Raw genomic sequence first — 23,887 nt, forward strand, 5'->3', positions numbered from 1 at the left:
AAAAAGAGGTACATAAATTGAGTTAAACAAAAGTAAAAGCACTCTAAAATCAAGAAAAGCCTAGAATAGCATAGAATAGCTTAGCCAAACACACGATAAGGCTGAATTGTAACCAGGGTTATACTTAAAATAAACAATATACAATGTACCGACAATTGGGTTGGGTATTGACTGAGAGAGGTGGTATGGCAATAACAAATCGTGGATGAAAAGAGAACTAAAACTATTCAAAATTAGAAAGAAAACGCCAGCACATACACGTAACACAATTGAAGAGGAAGGCGCAGTGAATATAAATACACTGTACAAAGGAAATGAATTTATGTTGCATTGGACAGAGACGAGAGAACTTCTTTCCCTCAAATAGTTTGAGGAAAAAGAAAGGGGGAGGGGGAGTGGGAGTTTCCTTCATTTTAAAAGATTTTTTTTTATTTGAACCGATGTATCATTCAAAGAATTAAATATTTCAAACTGGAATATTTCTACGGGACTCTGAGACAATCAAGTTTTTGTAATTGTGTTAATTCTTTTTAAGAAATGCTTCAAATATTCTTAATGTGTCTAAAAGACGATAATTATTTCACTATTTATTACACGCACCTTAATTTTAATTTGTCCTGAAACTGGAATATTTCTACGGGACTCTGAGACAATCAAGTTTTTGTAAGTGTGTTAATTCTTTTTTAAGAAATGCTTCAAATATTCTTAATGTGTCTAAAAGACGATAATTATTTCACTATTTATTACACGCACCTTAATTTTAATTTGTCCTGAAACTGGAATATTTCTACGGGACTATACCCGGCTTAATTTAGCATGAACAGTAAACTTCTGTAATATATCAATCTGACAATTTAAACCATGATTTAATTGTGAAAATGTCGTATATTGAAATGATAAAATGGTTTTCTGACAACATAATCCAAAGTTTCTATAGAAACTGATGAGAATGGATTTGAATTTTTTTTTTTTAAATTTCATTTGAGGGCTTTTAACACATTTTAAAGAAGAATGATCATGCAAGCAGGAAAGTTAATATTGTATAATATTATAGATAGAAATGCGTGAAGTGTTATATTGTAATATTCTGATCATAGCTTGACAATAAATAGGATGATAATGTGGTATTTTTAGCAATTTTTACATTAAAAATAAGACCTGAAATGTGCCGTTTTACCGTTTTAATGGAGCTTATATATTAAGAGGCCATGTCAATAAGCATCGAGCTTCGTACTGTAAAAACGCTGAAGGTGCAAAAAAATCATGTTTAAATGCGTTTATCAGATTTGTTATGTCATGGAGAATATTTTTTAAGAGAAAAAAAAGGTATTTCCTATCATGCCCTGTCATCTTGTATCTACGAAAACATGTGTTCGGGGGTATTTGACAAGTATCTCAGGAAATTTAATACAATTTGTTGCCATTGAAACCAGCGGATTTTTCAAAATATATCATTTTCATGTTTTTATAATCAATTACACGCAATACGGTACATGCAACACATCATTTTTTAACACCAACGAATTTACCTACCAGGAAAATATGTGGTTTGCATATTCATAGATATCAGAAGATGTGGTATGATAGGTGCCAATGAGGCAACTCTCCATCCAAGTCACAATTTACATGATTTATAAAAATAATTCATTATAGGTCAAGGTACGGCCTTCAACGCAGAGCCTTGGTGCGCACCGAACAGCAAGCTATAAAGGATTCATGTTGAGTTGGTACGTATACGTAGGATGAAAATATGTTTTATTAGTTTATCCAACCATGTTTCCATCCAAATGCACTGATCATACAAAAACGGTGTTTTAACCCCCCAGAACCCTCCCCCTGGAACGAAATTGACATTGTTATTAGTAAGAACCAGATACATATACTAATAAATTAAGTTGAATCAATGTTGAATTTGAGTTGCAAAATCATGTATCACATTGAATTAGCACAAGGTTGAATGGTCAACATCATTCAACTTGACATTGTTTAAACGCAATTTAACTGTTCTAGTCATTGTTTCAATAAAGTAATCAATTCCAATTGAAATTTCAATTTTAGGTCAATACTGAATACAAGGTTTAGCATTTATTGAATCAATTTGCCTTTTCAATTTAAACACCACAGACATCCATCAAATGTCTGGTTTCAAAGTCCTTCGTTATTGTTTCTAATGGATCTTTTTCATAAAACCGACTTAGTACTTTTGACTCCGGGTTCTACAATTATTTGAGAGGTAACCTACTATGATGATTAAGTCATGTATAGAAAACATTTAAACAGTTCACTTTCCCGCAAAACTGTACCAATTAGAATCTTGAATTTACTTATTTCCGTCCCTCTTGCTTGTACCAGGATGTCCTGAAGAAAAACTGTCGAAAAATTATTAATTTCGGAGTCAGAAGTCGGTAATATGAAAATGGGCTTAGGTTTCTTTAGGAAATATCAATGATTCAGATTGAAACTATAACCTGATTTGCTTTATCTAAAAGAACTTAAAATTGAAAGGGGAAATTTGAGTGTAGCCAAAAAATCCCTTATTTACATAACTGTTCACACATTCTCCGCTTATAATTTAAGTTTGGATGTAACACGTCTTCTGATTGGCTGAATTTTTTTGTCCAAAGCCCAGAGTCAGGTGAGCTAAAAATCTTTAATCAATTTAGTCGTCCAGCGTCTTTTGGTATCATCGTGCACTACGATCCATCACAATTGTTAATACCAGTATAACATCCTTTGTCCTTAAGACATTTAAAGCTTTTAAGCAATGCGAACTGATGTTGTTATTAAGAATCGGAAATTTGTATAGCCTACGATCTAGTTATTTCAAAGAAAAAAAAAAACACCTGATCCGCAAGTACTGTTTGGACCAAGTACTTATTATTCATGAATTGTAGAATCCAATTTAAAACTGTTTGATGACATTTGTCTCACTCCTAATCCTATTACACTCAGAATAAAGAAGATCAAAATTTAATTTATTTTCAAATCCTTACGTAAATTTATTTTTTAAATCAATCTTCCGTGAGGGATAAAACTTGATCCGGATATGATTTTAAGTTTGATACAAAACAGAGCGCTGTGTCAGGCAATGTGGCATTGATTGTTCACACCTAGTTCGGAAGGAGCTTTGAAACATGTAGTGTTCTCAGTTGCTCAATCCTTGGATTTCATTGTAGTATATCTTTACTGTTATGTTTCTTTTGTCCTTTTTTTAATTTTCAGTCGTGTTGTCACTGTGAATATGTTTTCATACCTGTAATAAAATTAGCTATAACCTATAAAATCTGAGGAACAATGTATGGATGGAAAGGTCTTGACTTGATTTTCGTGCACAGTTCACCCGCCAAAGAAAACCGTAATGTTTTAAATATGATTCCATGTTTCTTAAAATCATTGCAATATTAATTGCAACTTAAAAATATTAGTCCAACCTAGATTTGTATCACAGAAAAGAACGTTAAACATGCGTCCTTAGTTTATAACGTAAAAAAAAAGAACAGATAGAAAAGAAATAATAATTATATCACAGAAAAGAACGTTAAACATGCGTCATTGTTAATAACGTAAAAAAAAAGAGATAGAAATAATTATATTATTAATAAGAAGTGGAAAAAAGGAAATAAAACAAAAAACAAAATCAGAGTTATGCAAATACAAAGAAAAAGTTATGGCATATTGTGGTTTACTTTTATCATGACTTGGATGGTGAGTTTTTTCATTGACATTCATAGCACATTTTCTTATACATCTTTTTGTATCTATTTAACACTGTTACAGGAATCTTTATTTAGGAAACACAAGCTATCATGTATTTTAATAAACACGAAAACCTATATCTTTTTTTTTATTACGAATTGTGACTTTTTAGATAAATAAACTCTATACTCAAGCAGGAATTGTTACAATAAAGTCAGCAGCCTATAATTACACTTGTTCTTGTGTTATATTTCTACTGTATATGATTTTCAAAAAAGTTTTACGAACACAAGCTGGTATGTATTCTAACAAACCCCATATTTTTATTACGTATCGTGGCTTTTTAGGTAAATAAACTCTTCACTCAAGCAGGAATTGATACAACAAAGCCAGCATCCTATAATTGCACTTGCTCTCGTGTTATATAGCCACTTCATATGATGTTCAAAGAAATTTTACTACATTTTTATTTGAATATCGATGTGAACGGGTTGTAACAACACAATAACTTGCATTATTTTATTTAAGGAAATATCTTGAGGGATCAGGTGACTGTGGCGTTGACTAATGTAAATGATTAGTTGATGAGATATTTAAAATCTCTGAGTAATGGCACAGCTTTCCTCTTAAATTGTAAGACTATCTGCGTCTGAATAGTAAGCCTCTCTTGGTCTAATGACACAGCTATTCTCTCAAAAGCTAAACCAATATATGGCTAATGACACAGTGTTTGTTCAAATAATTAAGCTTTTTAAATAGCTGTCACGAGGGTCTCAGTGGGGAGTCTTCATGTTGATATTGTTTACTATTTTCTATATTGTATTTTTATTTGTCAATATTCGCCATGTATTTTTATGATCTTATAATCTGTTTTTGTTTTGCTCATTTTCCAAATTCTTGTATTTTGACACCCTAAGTATCCCTTTTCTGTAATGTTTTTTTTTTCTACCGTTTCTTCTATTTCTTTTTTCTTTCTTTCATTTTTACTACTTGCTATATTTTAGTACCAAAATTGTCTTTTTACTGTTATATTTTTTCTTAATCTTTTTTCCATGTTTAACCAAATTTTTCATTATTATGTAAACCCCATGCAGACCCTCATATTTATTGTTACATGTGATGACATAGTTTATTCTTTCAATATTCTTTGATAACTGACAAAATGTAAAATTAATTTACAATTATCAATCAGGTAAAAGGTGCGTTCAAATACTACTTCCCACTCAATCATCCAAATTATCTCTTTGGAATTAAAATGGTGAAACGAACCAAAATTATGTAATATTTATGCATTCTTCCTTTTCATATATGATTTATAAACTGATAATTGCATACCCAATTTGCAATTTTCCGCCACTTACAAAAGAAATAATCAAACATTAATGTTTAAATCACTACGTTTAAGTTAATATTGTTACAACGAATAAAGAAAATTATGCAATATTGAAATGACTAAAAGGGAAATGAAATCAAATTACCAAAACCCATTGGACAAATAAAAGAGTACTTTAATAGTAAACGAATTAAGAGCGGGAAACATTTTAATCCTCGTATGTCACATTCCCCCCGTATCTGGTGTTTGTGTTTAGTGACAGCTTATCATACGGGCGATCACGGATAACAATGTAAATATCGATTAAAACGAGAGAAAACTTTTTTTCTTATCTATAATAGTACACTTGATAAACATACGGTACAGCACTTTTACCAAAGACACAATTTATGATGAGATAACCGAGTTTACTACAGTACTGGTACAAATGAACCTCAGCGCCGCTATGTGTCCTCTTTTACTGATCATCACAAAGGTTCCCGTAAAATTTTGACGTCACAATATAAAATGATTGTTGGATGACGTCAATAGTTCAAGTGTAGCGATAAGGTATTTGAACATCCAGTACACGAAATAAAACGAAACTGTCAACTTGGTACAGAGAACTAATTTTATCGAGGTTACCAGATAATTTTTTGGAACCCCAAAAAATGCTATATTCTGACGAGGTTGACATACATGTACATGTACTAGTAGTTTATTCTACCAATGTTGACTGAAGGAAGTTAAATTACATTGGCTAGCCACCAAGTCAACCCACAAATTATTTGGATGTTACATGTTAACAAAAATATATCTTAATATAAATTTACTATTGACTTACTGTTTCTTTGGTATAAATATATTTCTGTTTTAAGTTCTTGTCTTTCCTCCAGAGCTTCGTCTATTTTAGTTTTATCCGTTTCGTCCGAATCAGCACCATATAAAAATTTACAAGCACAGCTCTTTCCCATAATTTGAGCTCTTGCGAACCCCGTGAGTTCACAAAATCCATCAGAGCAATACACGATTGGGAAACTGGACGCTTGAGCATTTCCAAGAACAAAGTTACTATCTGAAACGATAATCAATTTGATAAAAAAGATGATTCAGAAACTCAACGATACAAATATTTCAAATTTATGTCGAGGTCAAGATACAGACAGCTAGTGGTCAATATGGTTACAGTTATCTAGAGGTTAAACGTATAGTCTTAGTAAATGGATATACAATTGTATTTTTGTACTCTGAATATGATAAGAAGATTTGGTATGATTGTCAATGAAGAAACTCTTCCAGAGACCAAATGACGTAGAAGTAAAAAACTTTTCTGTCATTGTAAGGCCTTCAACATTGAACAAAGTCTATTCCGTTCATCAAGTTGTTAGATTTTGATATTTTAAAAGGATAAAAATTTGATGAAAGTTTGTATAACAAATTATCAAATACCAGCAAATGTTCGATCGAACAATGACATTGCAAGGGCTTCACTTGAAAAAGACAATTTGAAAACAAAGAAGAGCATAGCAATACAAGCTAAATAAATATGTACAGTTCTGAGTCAGTCTTAGGAAAATCAAACCCGAAAAGATCAAATATTCGTTCCCAACACCAAATTTCAAAACCAAATAATACACATTTAAAGTATCTTACTTCGCATGGACAGCAGCCCAGTTAACCCGCGTTAAAACCAGTCTACAGTTACCATAGAGAGAACACTGATACAACCGAATCAAATCGGTAATTGGCAAATAACAATTACAGACTAAAGCGGACAAAACAATCCAACAAATATTGTGCTGTCTGCTATAAAAGTCAGTAAATAATCGAACAAATAATCTGCTTTCTACTTCAAAAGTCATTAAGCTATGAATTTACACCAGAACAATTAAAATAGAAAACGATTGTAAATTTCATCTCAATTACAAATTATCAAGTCTAGATAATCTAAATTTGTCTGGCAGATATTAAAACTCCATCCATCATTTTTGATGTTGACTTTCTACAGTTTAACTTCAATAATCAAGCCAAATAACTAGATAAAAGTTTGTCTGTCAAATAATCAAATACACTCAAATAGTCGATAGAACATTGACATTGCAAGAGCTTCATTTTAAAATGACAATTTGAACACAAACAAAACAAGTGTCAGCAATAAAAGATAAGTATAACATTACGGTTTAGCATTTTTCCAAAAAAATAAACATCGGTAGAAAAGCTGGAAGACAAACCGAAGTTAAAGTTAAGTTAAACTTTTTCACTATTCGAAACAAGAAACAAGTAAAAGAAAGAAACAATACAGTTTTAAAAGCAATTAAGGAGAGGATAAAATGAAAATAAATCACAAAAGACCATTTGACATATTGGTATCAAAATATGGTCTTCAATTATATTCTGAAATTACAAGTGTCAAAAACGTATGCCACGATATAAGTATAGAGTGTTGAAGGGGCCCTTCGGAATTGTTTCATTATTGTCAAATATTTTAGACCATTTTTCTTTATTCTCTTTTTATTTAACCATAATGCTCTATTCTTTGCAATTTAACACCCAGTTACACTCTTTTCTTTATTTTTTTTGCCTATTCTTATTATTTTTGCCTATACTTATTGTTTTGCCTATTATAGTATATATAATGTATCTCTTATCCAGATCCTCATGACTAACAAGCCTTTAAGGTTAAATCGATCATAATCTAGAAAAGCGATAATGAATTTGACAGATACATCTTAAGATCTGCCTACAACTTTCATGTCAATTTACAGACTTTCCAAGAATAATTCACATAAGACAAGACATACGGGCTAATGTCGTTCAGCCAATCAATTCACACAATACAAAAAGCCAACGTTTTAAATCTTTCGCCACATGGGACAAGGCATACGTTCAACCAATCAATTAACACAATACAAAAAGCATACGTTTCAAATCTTTTGCCAAATTTGGAAACACTAATGATATACAAGACAATTTGAAAAACGAACAAGAAGGAGAAATAAAATAAACAAAGAATGACAACACGTTGGTGGAATAAAAATCGGAGTAAAATCAGTGATTATTTTGATGGATTGATTGATTGTTTGGTGTTTAACACTGCTTTTAGCATTATTGTGTACGTCGGACGGCCATGTTTAATTGCTTGAAGTCGGAGGGCCTACAGCAAACTAGCTGCTGAAACGTAGTTTCTAAGTCCTTATGATATGTTTTGACTATTTGCAGTACCATAGATCTGCCTGTCCTTAATTTAGCTTTTGACTATTTGCGGAACATACATCTATGGTCTGCAAACAGTCAAAAAATAGCATTAGGACCTAAGAGCTACGGTTTCATTATTTTCATGACTAACAGAGAACAAGCAATTCTTATCTAAAGCAAAAGAACACAAATAGCCAGTCTCACCACTGTCACAGAGCACAATGGATAAACATCAATTAATACACGAAAAAAAAAGAACGATTTATCATCAAACAATTATTGCAAAATACAAAGAATATAAACTAAATTTATACAAGTGCATGTTTTCTATAAATCGTTATTTTGTTAACTCAGAATACACCAATGTCAAGACTATCACAATTCTGAGCGTGGCTGTTAAAACCCAATAAGAACAATGCAATAACTACATTAAAACAATCGTTCTTAAAATACCGATCGAGCGTACCTGTACTTTACGATATCAGTATGAAACATGACATTTTTTTTCACTAATAATACTTCAGGTTATGTCAAATGGGTCCATGTTGACAACTAAATGATAAATAACTTTATAAATATCTGACATAGTTTAGTAAATTAGTTTGTTCCTCTTTCGATATCTTTAAATAATCTAAATTAAAGCAGGATTATAAGGCATATATCTCGAAATGCAACAAAAATAATCGAATGTAAAGACATCTGTCGACGGGATAAAATGAATAATATCCTTAATTTAATAAATTAATGTTGTTGATTAGATCTCAGTTTTATTATTTCATTTTAATATTAAACTTTTGTAATGACATTTACTGTAATGAAACTAAAATCGGTTTACAAGGTGCGTTTGAATTCACTCTTAATTGATTGGTATTTCCTGTTTTCCTTCAGAGGTCAGTGGCACTCGACGGCTTCCTTTGCGAATACAAACTGGTTGCCACGAAAAGCAAATAGGCAAAAAGTGTCGTTTAACACCAAATGATCAATCAATAAATGTGATATAGATTATGAATTATATACATATAGAGGTGTCAGAGGGGAAATGAAATATCGATTAATATTTTCTGGTCGATTAACTTTTTTGTAAATATTTCAGGCAAGAGACCCCCTCTTCCCCCCCTCCCCAAAAAAATAATCCAATGGTAGCTCCCTAAAGTTAGAAAAGACCATTTTGAAAATCTTATGAAATAGGTGCCACTGTTTATAAAAATAAAAGTATAAAAAAGTCTAAAGAGAATAATTCCCCGCAAAATTATAAATTTATGATATATCTCAAATGCCATTCCGTTATTTATTTACCTTCAATTCATAACTTTTTTCTAAAATTTTGTTATGTTCACAGAGTAGCGGACCATTTAACTAATTATTTTTGACATTTTTACCAATAATGTCTATCTTTGTTCACGCATCGTTGTCGCTATAATGGAATTTGATGTGACTGTCATATAAGTGAGGGATTTAGCTAGCTATAAAACCAGGTGCAATCCAACATTTGCTACATACATGACATAAGAAAATTTCTGTACCAAATCAGGAATATGACAGTTGTTATCCATTCGTTTGATGTATTTGAGCTTTTAATTTTACCATTTGATTAGTGACTTTACATTTTGAATTTTCCTCGGAGTTCAGTATTTTTGTGGTTTTACTTTTCAATTAACTGAAGTACACACAAAAGACAAACAATCTGTCAATTACACAACAACATTATTACACTGAAAATGTCAGTTAATGTAGAAATTAAGTACGTGACTCGAACAGACAAATAAAAGTTCATTTTAATGGTTAGTAGAATAATACGATAACCGTATATGAACTATTTTAATGCGAAAGCAACAATGTCTGGATAATATAAAAAAGAAGATGTGGTATGATTGCCAATGAGACAACTATCCACAAAAGACCAAAATGACACAGACATTAACAACTATAGGTCACCGTACGGCCTTGAACAATGAGCAAAGCCCATACTGCATAGTCAGCTATAAAAGGCCCCGATAGGACAATGTAAAACAATTCAAACGAGAAACTAACGGCCGTATTTATGTCAAAAAAAGGAACGAAAAACAAATATGTAACATATCAACAAACGACAACCACTGAATTACAGGCTCCTGACTTGGGACAGGCACATACTTAAATAATGTGGCGGTAACCTAGTACTAGTAAAGTATGCTCGAACTAAAACGTCCGTGAAGGCATAAAACATTTGATAGAACACAAAATTTGTAAGCATTATATTTAATTTGAATGGGTTAATGCAGGAGAAATTTGAACTATATAAAATTAAACGCAACACTGTCTGTCGATCGGCAATAACATTTTAAAGCGAACAAAGTCAACGTTAAAATGACAGTTTATTAAAAACAATCTAATGTCAGGAAGGAAAACACGAAGTGAGTCAAGATAGTACATATATAAAGACTTCCAGTAGACCACCACCCAGCATTTTGGAGAAATAATCATCAAGTTTTTTAGTGTTTGTATGTTGATTATTCGTTTTTTTGTGAATCATTTGTCTTATGATAAATCATAAGTATATATCTTTTGAGACAGAATTTTCTTATAATTTGCCAAAAATGAAGATTTTACTATGCTTTCTTCACAAATATAATAAAAAGTATGGGTTACCGTGCTATTTTTCAATCTATGAGTCGTTGAAAATTGCCTAAATTTGGTTAGTTTGTTCATGAAAAAAAAACATTAGTGTGCATCAAAAAATTTCTATGAGATGGAATTTTGAAAGAATTTTGAAATAAATTGTACCAAGTCAGGAATATGACAGTTCTTGTCCATTCGTTTTTGATGCATTTTTTTATTTGATTTTGCCATGTGATTATGGACTTTCCGAATTGATTTTCCTCTGAGTTCAGTATTTTTGTGATTTTACTTTTTTCATAATATGTTTAAAGAAAAAAATAGAGAAAACATGGTGTCACCGAACTTGTTTTATTGCTACACGTAAAAATACAAAATTTCACTATAAGTACAGTATAAATTTTGAACTAAAATGGCTCATTTGAAAAAAAATGATTTTAAAAACCAAACAATTTTTGATATTCGTTTTTTTTATAATAATATAATAAGCTTACAAGGTTTCTATATATAAATAAACAGTTCAACCATTAAATTGCAAATCTGTCTCCAAATTTGCAGATTTGGACACATAACTAGACCGATTTTGTACTGCGATTGTACAATCCAAGATGGCGGTATACCATGAATATACCTTAAGACAGGTTGTTGTTTTTTTCTTTGAATTGTTTAACATTTTGCCATGTCGGAGCCATGTTTTAGCTGACAATACGTTATATGGTACACCATACGTTATGTGTATGCCCATTGCTGAAACGTTGTTTGCAATTTGTTAAAAAGTTGTCAACTTGGCAATCATACCAGAATCTATAGTACTAAATTTTTTTAATTACGAATATAGTTCTCAGGTTAATCCTAATACTAGAGTTGGCGTTTTTATCACAAATTATGCACATTCAGAACTGAGAAAAGTTTGACGACTTTAAAGACAGCAGACCTTATTTTATATAAAATCATTTGAATATAATTGGAATTCGTTTTCAATTGATGCCAAGAATACTTCAAATCAGAAACTGCAATTAAATTTGAAAGACTTCGATGTGTCGTTACGTTACTAGTCACTATCCTGGAAGGCATGAACCTTGTCTATACCACGTACAATTGAGCGAATCTAAATTAAAATCAGTTGATAAATAGACACGCACTTGAAATATTAGTAATATCACTCCATTTAATTCATATGCAGATAAAACACTGATCAATCATCTAACTGTTATAGAATGAATAACAATTAAAATAGTTCCAAACATGGAGACATTTTAGTGATCAAAATGATATAGAAATAAAGATTCATATTTCAAAATTGTAGAACAAGCTAAAGATATATTTAAGTGCAACACATTTCCGCTAATGATAGAGAAACAAATGAAGAATAGATCAAATTCGCTTTGAATAATGCGATAAAGTACAGGGCCCTTATGCATAGAGCTACTTAAATTGAGATTTGTTCCTAGCAGACAAATGTTTCTATATGTCCTACGATACATTAATATAATGATTGGATATCTAAACTTAAGTGGTTGTTATGCATACAGGCCTTGTTTTATAATAGTAATCGTAATTATGTTGGACTTGATACAAAGTTGTCTTCAAGCACTGCTCATGATTGCTGCCATGATTGAAATCAGTGCTAAGTATTTTAGAAATTTCATTATAAGCATTTGATAAGTACCATTCTGTTCATATTTGAGAATTTTGGATAAGGTATCTGTAATATTAAAATGAAAAGATATGATATGATTGCGAATGAGACTACAATCAGAGCCCATTATTTGAGAGATTTCATTATTAGCATTTGATAAGAACCATACTGTTCATATTTGAGAATTTTGGATACGATATCTGTAATATTAAAATGGGAAGATATGGTAGGATTGCAATTGAGACAACAAGCCGCCAATGACCAAAATGACACTTATATTAGCAATAAATCATAGGTCACAGTACAGCAGTATTCAACGAAAAACCCTTACCGTACAGCGAGCTAGAAAAGGCCTAGACATGACAAAACATGGAATTATTCAGTTACTGTGAATTCATTTATTTTCGTGGGTACCAAATTTCGTGGATGAAGGAAAACTTGTATGCTCGTGGACATTTAATTTCGTGGTTTTGCCGATGTCTTTAGCCTTTAGAAAATTTGTCATTCTTTGAACATTTAATTTCGTGGTTCGCCTACACAGGTACCCACGAAATCCATGAAAATTAGTATCAAACGAATTATAATGAATCCATATTAGTTAGCATATAGTGTTCCATGTACCGAAGTTTTTTGTTGTTGTGTCTCTTGTACCGATGCTAAATGTGTTTCTCTTTACTGATTGTATGATTAACTCAATAAAAGAATACAAGGGAAGCGTTAAGTCCTATCAAACTCATTCATTCAATGGCACCATTTGACCATAGTATGCTTATCCGTTGGAATGACGTCCGTTGCCGATAATGTTCATTGTTCATAAAAGAAATATTGCAGTCCATTGGTAATCGCTGCTTGATTTATACAGACTTTTTAGATATTTGTCTGTTAAACGCGCTGTACTTATAGTTTCTAAATGTACTTAAAGATGTTTGTGTTGATATCGCATTGACGTTTACTCACATGTATTTTCGATTGTTTTTATTTTTTCATTTTTATTATTGTTCAAATGATCTTGATAGAACTTACAAATTCTTATTATCTTTATGGTGATCATAAAAATAACCACTATTTCCTTTGCAAATTAATCAATTTATAACCGAAGACAATTTGTGAAATGAACCTATTTTGTATTACCTTACCATAATTTACAATTATGTATAATGACATTTAAAACATGAATATTCATAGGATGAAATTTGAAAAAAAACAGGCAGGACAGGAGTTTTGAGTAAAAAAAAAGGCAGGATGACAATTTAGGTAAAAAAAGTCAGGATAAACTAAAAAAAAAAAGGCAGGACCGAACAGAGTGAAAAATAAAAAGGCAGGACAGAGATTACAGCTAAAAAAATGCAGGACAAAATTTTTCATCCTAGCCCCCCCCCCCCCCCCATAAAAATTAAATTGTAGCTCCCTAAGCCAGATAAGAGTGCCAGACAATAATACTGTACTCGCTCAACGATGATAAGCCGTTAAAACATGCGTAAACATTTGAATCATCCCCCCCAATAGCTAAAAAGAAATCACTACACTACACAGAAACTGATGACAAAGAACCAGACCAAAACCCTTAAATAGAATGTTAGAGTAGTTCGGGTCATTCATATATACAATTACTCATGTCTTAACTTTTGTTAGTTTAAATTTAAGAATCTCTGATTGAAGGTTGGTTCCTTTACAAAGTATGTCGAAAGCGAATGTTTATCTGCACGCGTACGAGATATGTACATATCCGTAGAGAAACATCCATGGAAACACGTGTAATTAATTTTCACTGCACGAGGGACGTATCATGAAATCTATTTTATTCGATACAATAACTACTAAAGACAAATTAAACACTACCAGAATAACACTTAAACTATAATACTTCTTGTACAATTCCTTTTGTCAAGGATTGTATTCTTCATACGTTTCAGTCATATTGAAATCACGTTCTGTAATTATTACCAAACCTGTGATACAAGTGTAAATATAAATGAATTTTAAAAATGTCAAAAATTCGTAGTTTTTGAGTAATATTTTTTTTCAATTCTATTACGAATCAGGTAAAACTTATAATCCAAACTGTTCAGAAAATTGGTGAGGGGTAAACAAAATGATTTTACCAGGAACATGTACATCCCATATCACATTTTTCTTTTATAATTTCTTGGATATGTATTTTTTCAATCATTTATAACAACGAAGTTAAAATAGTATGTATTCTGTTCTTTAAAAAAATGGAGAACAATCACAAATTTACAAAATTGACGTGTACAGCATGGTACTCAGAGCTGTACATTCTTAAACCAAAGTTTAGAAAGAATTTCAAATATGACTGTGCCTACAAATATTTTGCACTGCGCATTTGAAAACAGATTTGAAATAACGACGTCTTTGGTATGGTACTTCCGTGTTACAAAACTATTAAATAACAACAATGCCAAGACAAAACCGTTTATAAAAACCGTTGAATGTACTTTAAAACGTAAGCAAACATGATAAAAATTTTACATTGAATCACTAAATGCATTTTCTTATCATTTAACTTTACGTAGAATGTGATTTAGTTAATATTCTTTTAAAGATTTATTCGCACTTTAATTTATAGTTTTATCATTTTTTTAATACTTCGTATCGTAAACGTTTTTCCATGCACAAACGAAAGCGGAAAAGGAGAGGGGTACGGGAAGATTATGGAATATGTATGATACAAGAACAAGATATTGGAGCAATCGAAATTATAGAGTCAGATGTATTCGTTCTTCGTTCATGACTTCAAATGAAAATATTGTAAAATGCAGGATTTTCAATCACATATTAAAATCGTTAAATAACCAAGAATCACCATTCTTCTAAAGCGACATAATATTAAGTTACATTTCGGTGGTCAGATTAAAACAGACTTTAGGTCATCAAAACAAGTCGAACTATTTTTTTTGGCAAATCGTTTTTCAAACATGTTTTTTTCTGTTGTTATTGATCTATAATTTCAATCACATGATGACTTAGAACGTTCCATTATAAAGATATTTCATTCATGTGTCTTTATTTTTTAGGATGCTGTAATTTTGTTGAGACAAAATGCTGATGGTATTTGTAGTTAACCACCTAAGGAGGTTCGCTACTCAGTTTCAAAATAACTAGCTTTTCATAACACCAGTATATATCGGTAGGGGATTATTAAAGGACCCAAAAAGAGCCAAAAAATAAAAAAAAATATCAATGTGTTTGTTTTCGAGATATTAGCCATTGAAATTTTGGCGGGAAAATGTTCTTTATTGATTTTTCCTAGCTTATCATTTGCTGTTACAAAATGTTAGAAATTATTCTAAATTAAGGAATGTATCGCCCTCATGCAAATCTCTGGTTCCTTTCACGGATTTGGCTATTCTTTTTGGACATTTTGGATTATAGCTCTTCATCTTTTATATAAGCTTTGGCCACGAGCTTAACTGAAGAGACATGTATTGTCGAGATGTTTATCTGGTGCAGAAAAATTGGTACTGTTAATGTTATTGCATGATTAAGTGCTCAAAAACTGTTAACAAGGATTATATTAGACTTTTACAGATGGCTAATAATTGTAGAGGTTAAAGATTTATAGAATAAAAATGGGGGTCAAGGGGCAATTTTTTAAGGTATTCAAATATATAAAACCAGATGTTCCGAAAAATTGAAAAAAATTCCAAAACATGACAGGCGAACATCTTTAATATAGACATTTCGGTTACCGCAAGTTGCGTACATCCCGGATTTTTTGCCTATGGTTGATTGATGTCTCTCTGACATTTATAACACTTTTCCTTTTTTTTTAATCTTATTTGTTAATGATTCATGTTGCTTATTGTATATATGATAACGTAGCTGTTTCATCTAAATTACGCTATTATATGTATACAGTAAAAAGGCAATAGTAAATTAAAAGAGCGCTTTACATGGGAGCTGTGGCACCCTCTTTTTTAGAATTGATAGAATTTTCAGTTGTCTTTGGTTGTGATATAACATGATAAGACTTATCGCCAGATATCTACTTGTATGAATTTCTGGATGTGTACCATCATTGCAAATGGAATAGCCTAGTAATTACCATTCTAAAGCACTTCGAATTTTTTTGTTGTTTTCCTGTTGCACAATCATTATTTTCTGTTTATTAATAATGTTTTGGAGATTGAAAACAATTCATTTTAAGGACTCATAACGAAAACGAGTTTATCCGTTATATTTATTCTATATTTCACACTAACAATTTATTATGTCTTTTTCCGGGAAAATAAATATGATTATATTGCTCATGTTACGGTGATATTAGAATTTCAGCAATTTCATATCTCAGACGAGACGTCTAGACAAGTTTAAATATCAAGTTTCAGTAATCAAGTGTTATCAATTACGTTTCGTCACATATACTGTTTCAAATAATAGAATTGAAAAATTTCCAAGAGAAATGAAATCTTTTAGGCTTATAATGCACTATATAAACTTAGTCTAGTATGCTGAAAGCAAAACCAAAAAGATTATGTATATAAGAAAACACTTCTAACATGTTAGTCAGTTTCTAAGCGCATTGATTAGGTACATGTGCAAAAATTTGCTACGTGAAACCTCGATTACATTATGAAAGTTCAGATGTAAAGCAGTTTTAGTAACAACGTATGTTTACTTATACATGAATAAAGATTCCTAGGGCAATGGCATAAGAAGATTTTTTAAATCTTATATAAGAGTTATTTTTTGTTTCTATATATATATATATATATATATATCACCTCAAAGCGTTTGTTCTAGTGTGAACTTGAAGCACATCGTTACGGTTTAAAATTTCATACTAATACATATATCTATTCTAATTAGTTATCAAAGGTACCAGAATTATAATTTAGCACGCCAGACGCGCGTTTCGTCTACATAAGACTCATCAGTGACGCTCATATCAAAATATTTATAAAGCCAAACAAGTACAAAGTTGAAGAGCATTAGGATCCAAAATTCCAAAAAATTGTACCAAATAATGCTAAGGTAATCTATGCCTGGGATAAGAAAATCCTTAGTTTTTTCCAAAAATTAAAAGTTTTGTACACAGGAAATTTATAAAAATGACCACATTATTTATATTCATGTCAACACCGAAGTGTTGACTACTGGGCTGGTGATACCCTCGGGGACGAAACGTCCACAAGCAGTGGCATCGCCCAGTGATGTAAATAGTTATCAAAGGTACCAGGATTATAATTTAGTACGCCAGACGCTAAAACGGTGCAATGACGATTCAAAGTGAAAATTTCACTTAACAGTGTTTTTTTTTCGAAAAAAAACCACATTCTAAATTGAATTTCTTGATAGTTTGGATGTTAAGATTATGTGGTATTGACGACAGATTTTTAAAAACATGTTTAATTTGTTCTAATTTGTCGATATGCATCTAGAAATAATGTTAATACATATCTATAATTATTGCGTGCCGTCATCAGATCCCGAACATGTTCAGTGCAGAACCCTTTGTGCAATTTCTAGACAAAAACATAGGACCACATCAGTTATAGAGCCTAATTACCAAAACCAACTTCAAGACATTCATTGTGAAAACAGCACGCCACGTTATATAGTTCGTGCCTCCGAAACGATTTTCTGGATTTACCTTCATAAGGAACGCCAGAGCCAAAAATTTGAAAGAACAAGATGCAGACGTATCGAGACAGTTGACGTACAAATTGTACATAACATACAAGAAAAAACAATCTAATGTCAACTAAGTAAAAGTAATGTATTTGGGTATTTATGTGTACTCAGTTTTAGTTGGCGGCTGGAAAAATATACGATATATAAAAAGAGTAATCAAACATCTGAAAAAAATAATCACAGTTTAAGTTTCCGTAACTTTTAAAACGTTTATGACTATAGGTTTAGTTTATACGAATAATCGTTGAATACAGTTTTGATTGGTACTAAAACTAAGTTTAAAATCAGTTGAAAACACATGACTATGTAAGGGGATATATTTATTCTTAATTTTTTGTAGGATTTCTTCAGTATAGGAACATTCAAAGTATACTGAACATTGCTTATATAAATCTTAGTAATAATTTGATACAAAGCGACAAGTAATACATAGTGTACGGAATAAATATCAACTAAGAATGATTGGGATATAAATATATTATAGCCGTTGAGCGAGTCCCTGGGATTGTAGTATAGTTTTGCTGTCGAGTTGTTAATATTAATAGAACAAGATAAGTTCCTTAAGAATCTCTCTTATATGGTATTTTGTTATATGACCCCCTTTTTAAATTTCCAGTATATAGTTGAGGTTCTGGTTGAAGAATACAAAAATAAAGACATGTATATCCTTATAATTTATTGTTTGATTAATATATGTATGTAGTGTATCTAGTGTAAAATTGAAAACGGAATTGAGGAATATACCAAAGAAACAACAATCTGACCAAAGAGCTGAAAACTGCCCAAATGGCTACCAATCATTATGGGTGTTCAACACGGTAAGAAAATCCCGTACCTGAGGCGGGCTTCAGGTGGCCCCTTTACAAAAAAGTGTACTATTTCAGTGAAAATGGACGTTACACTAAACTCCAATGCCTACTCAAACAATTTTAAACTTCTTAAAAGGACATTATTTAGATGTACAATATCACCTCACAAGATCTAGGTACATTTTAGTACTTTGAAATTATAACACTTCTAAAGTTAGTCGTGCAAATATAGCTGTCTATCTATTTCATAACGTGGAATTTAGCTATAAGTCAGTAACTAAATCATTATGATAAAGTCAATATTAAATGATATATCAGAAGCATTTGTTCTTCATATAGTTTGTAATAAAATCTTTTGATACAATACATTAAGTATCGGTGACATTTATAAATCTTTACTCCTACACCCGCTTATAAAATATATAAGTTTAATAAGGATAACATTTATAAATAATTTCACAAGAACCTATAAAAATACAAACATATTGAATTAGAAATGAAAGTATGTACCTTTGCAATTTTTTAGCATTTTTATTTTCCACATAAGGAAGAGTGTCATATTTGTTGAATGCATAAAGTTAATCCATGTTGTACGCAATGACCAATTTATTAACGTAAATCATTCGACAATAATCTTGATAACTCAGGATAAGTTTCAACATAAATGTCCACAGGATATAACATTATCTTTAAGGGAGATAATAGATTTTAGGATAGGTGGTTCAACGAGGTTTAGATTGACTATAATTGATTATCAGATATAAACAAAACTCAAGCTATTGCTAAATCATACTGAAATTATATTCAAGTCACGTTTATAATGTTTTGATAATAAAACCTACAAGTTTTCTACATCACAATAAGTATATTTAATGTGTATGATGTCCATGTAATCATATTGATTATCGTGACGATCCATTAATGTTGGCGGTCCTAGATACTAAGCACATTAAACGGTACCTGATTTATAGCACTATATGGGCTTTTCCTACAATTAATGTCTCTTCAGTGAAGCTCGAGGCAAAATATTGAGACTAAAACAACTTTTAAGAGCTGATACGATCGGAAAGGACTTGAGGAATTGTCTAACCAGGACATAGAATCATAGCTATGCATTGGATATATATATTCCTTGATTTTAAAATTATTTCTAATATTTACTACAGCAATAAAACAATATCAGTATTGTTATGCCAGTATCGAAGTACCAAGCTACCCAAGAATGATAAGACAAGCGTTAAATTTGACACTGACCTCAGATGATTCATAAATTGATAAAAATGAATGTGACTGGACAAATTTACTTTATCAGTTGATTTAAGATGTAAAATTAACATAATTGTTTTCATATGAAGAATTATCTTACTCTTGTCATTTCCTGAGCTTTTAGCTTACTATCCGGGTTTTCCTTACTGTTGAAGACCGTAAGGTGAGTAATAGTTGCTACACATGTATGTTCTACGCCATTTTGGAATTTGGCAGAGATTTGTCTCACAAGACAACAAGATTAAAAGTACTCAATAATTAAACAGTGTCTCAACCATGTGCCAAAAATCTATATCGCTAATTGTAAAGAAGATCGAGGTCAAATGCTCAGTAATAACAACGTGCATTAACCAGATGTCAGAATATTTTGTTACTTGTTATGATGGTCGAGGTCAAAATACTCATTAGGAAACAAGCGCATAACCAAATATCGCCCATTGTCTAAGCTTAATATTCGATAACAGAGTGTAGGTTGCACAATACAGCTGTTTCACAAGCCACGCCTCTTTTATAGAGATGTATGGTAATTTGTTAACGAACTGGTTCCCAGATATGATCTCTGTGTTTCATTTCATAGAGAAATAACTTGGGAATGTTACCAGTATAGAAAAACATGGTAGCGCTTATTATTTTTTTCTAAGATGTCCAATATTCGAATGGAAATTTACAATGGAAAGGCTAAAAACGATGATTCTGTGTTTTAAATCTTAATGTTATATGACATTTGTTGTGTTTACATTTGTCTTTTTCCGCTCGACATTATGATTGATTATGTTCACCCGGTACCAAGTTATCTGATTGCCGATTTGACCTGTATACTGACTTGACATTCACCATTCTGATACTAATATTTAATATGTCCTACATTGATTTCTTTTTACACTTTACTAACAACACAACAAAGTCAGACAGGTGTTTTCCAGTACCTTTTGTTGGTTTCAGTCTCACATATTTGTTTATTGATTATTGTTGTACTCATAAGGAGTCCGGTTTCTGTTTCGAGTCATTTCCTAATTTCGCACTGCGACCCTTTTAGTTTACAAAACTCAACGGTTTAACGAAATGCTAAAAACAGAGAGTCCCACAGTGACCACTAATTTTTCACATGCCTGGCATTTTTATTTTTGTCTTTATTGATAGTTGCCTGAATGTCAATCATACCAAACTTCTCATTAGTTTTTTGTTCTAAACATGCAAGTATTGAATTAATCTGTAATCTGGCTAATTAGCGAGACTATTAAAACGCAAAAAGACAATTAATTATCTAAATATAGCAGCGTAAAGACGATAACAATCTTAATCATTTAAGTTCTTGTTTCAATGAACAAAAAATGACATACAACAATGTTTAGCAACGTTAGACTTATTACTGTCTTAGTAAACAATCACGTAAAATTTACGATCATTTATACGTAGTACTGAAAAAATACGATGGTTCTTACAGACTATTCAAAATCAAAGGCTGAAAATTTTACATATAAATATAAAAGTGGTGAAGTTAAAAAGCGAAAAGTGAAGAAAAAAAAACCCAAGCATTATCCTTCCATGGATTAAACCGAGGAGAAATGATCAGAGTAAGAAACAAAAATAAAAATGTGTTAGCAAAACAGATACTTTAAATTAACATCAGGCGTAGAGATTAATGGACAACAATTGCAGAAAAAGGGCCAACAATAATAAGTATAAAGAAAAACTAACAAAAACATATGTATAACGTGGTGATGAAATATAACGAAGAGAGAAAAATAGGCAAATTTGATAAATAATAGGGAAATATATCATACACATTTTTTAAAGAATAGAGAAAAATGGCATACACATTTTTTAAAGAATAGGAAAAAATGACTTAAAAATTAAAAATAATATGCAGAATATTGAAGGACTTCCCTTCAAACCATCAATTGTCACATCACCATCTATGTAAATAGCTATAGTAGTGATCAGCCGTTTTATCTAAGTGCCATATCAAAATGTAACAAACAGGTGGTAGAATTATCATCAATCTTGATCAACAATACCATATTTCGGACCATGATCACGACATTCTCGATATGAAGGATGTGGTGTTTTATAGATTGGTATAATTATCTTTAATTTGTAAGATATCTTTATGGTAATTGTATTAAATGGTGTGGCATCCATTACGGTAGTAGTCGGTTTCCTTCAGGCGAAATATGACAGTCATTAATGATAGAGTTATCAAAAAGGTTTGAAATATAATGTCATAAAATGAAACGCAAACACACAGAAAAAGCTATCATTTTAAAAACCGCTGACGGTCTATCTTGAAGAATAAGTGTTTTATATTGTCATGCATTGTCTATTTAATGGAACCCGTAGTCGCAATGCTTTGTCTTTTCAAGAGACCACTCAAACAAAAGGATAGGGCTCGTATATTTAATGATGGCATTACATTACACAAAAATACGAGCTGGATTGTGTTTCATTATCATACGATGGCGACATAATCTTTTGATTAGTATAATTGGGCTTTGGAGCTGTTTTTTTACTTATAGATAAATACATGGCATTTTCCATATTGGCCGTGGTATCGGCCCTACACTCCCATATCACGCCAGAGGGCTTTTAGAAAAGCAATCGAGTTGATATGACCAATGATGATCTGTTTATCGCTTTTTTACCTATGACGACGATGTCAATGTCATGTCAATTTCATTAGCAACGTCACGTGCCTCCTTAGTTTCAAGCGATAATTTTCCATCTAAAGCGAGTACCATGAAATGAAAAATTATCACAAAAATAGATCAAAGGAAAAATGTACAAAATAGCGATAACTATTCATACATCTGAATTTGAGTTCTTTTAAAATGAATTCTACGGGGCATATTAGTGTGTATTTGTTTATTCCAAATTGGCTAGGTGTATAACTGCGGGTTTGAGATCTCGTAAATCATGGTTTACCCTGTCTCATGTTTGAGCATCGACACAACTAGGAACATCTAGCCTGTGTTTGTCTTGATTTGATTTGATTTTTTTGGTTCATTTTAGATGTTTTGGAGTTAGGATGGCGTCCATTTCGATGAAGTAATATACATTCTTGTTTAGGAAACAGTTGAAGTCAGCATCCTGGTGTGAGATTTTAATGCGTCTTTAAAGACCAATCCGTGGCCCTGGACAACTTTCAATTATTTGGATTGGTTGTTGTCTCTTTGACACATTCCCCATTTATATTGTCTGTTTTGGTATTTCATTCACATTTCAGACAAATAACTATGTATTGTTACATGCACAGGTACATGCAATGTTACCTAAATTCATAAAAAAGTATATGCGGATTCTTTCGTAACTGACCGAGTTAATAAGTTGCTTAAAAACGTAAATGTTAACGTTCGCTTAAACTCTAAAGGAATAGTTTTATTTTATCTAAACTGTTATAATTATTTAAGTGGACGCTTTTATCTGGGCGAGGAAATTCCGTTTGTCTAATTGGTATAAGGTATAATATGTCATAGTTTATATGCCGTAATAATAAAATCTTCGTTTTCCGTTCAATTTCCTTCACAGGAAACATCCTGATACTTTCATTAATAATCAATTCCCTTGTATAGTCTACCTCCTTTATACAATAATGGTTAAGATTGTAGGAAAAATACAAGAAAGAAGAAAACAGCATCAATATACCAGAAAGTAAGAATATGGCACCACGATGCCTCAAAACTGACTTTCAAAATAATCTGGCCTGGATATGTTTGAACAGTT

General features: G+C 31.4%; 1 protein-coding gene across 2 annotated transcripts in view; it reads right to left on the reverse strand.

Moving 5' to 3' along the window:
- Positions 1-23,887, reverse strand: part of LOC143058335 (voltage-gated delayed rectifier potassium channel KCNH8-like) — a 149,489-nt gene that overhangs the window by 23,482 nt on the left and 102,120 nt on the right. For both annotated transcript variants that reach the window (XM_076231808.1, XM_076231807.1), the window contains exon 3: positions 5,853-6,083. In XM_076231808.1, the coding sequence (XP_076087923.1) occupies positions 5,853-6,083 (231 nt within the window). The remainder of the gene's footprint in view (positions 1-5,852; positions 6,084-23,887) is intronic.

This window comes from Mytilus galloprovincialis, chromosome 14 (assembly GCF_965363235.1).
Source record: "Mytilus galloprovincialis chromosome 14, xbMytGall1.hap1.1, whole genome shotgun sequence".
NCBI lineage: Eukaryota > Metazoa > Mollusca > Bivalvia > Mytilida > Mytilidae > Mytilus > Mytilus galloprovincialis.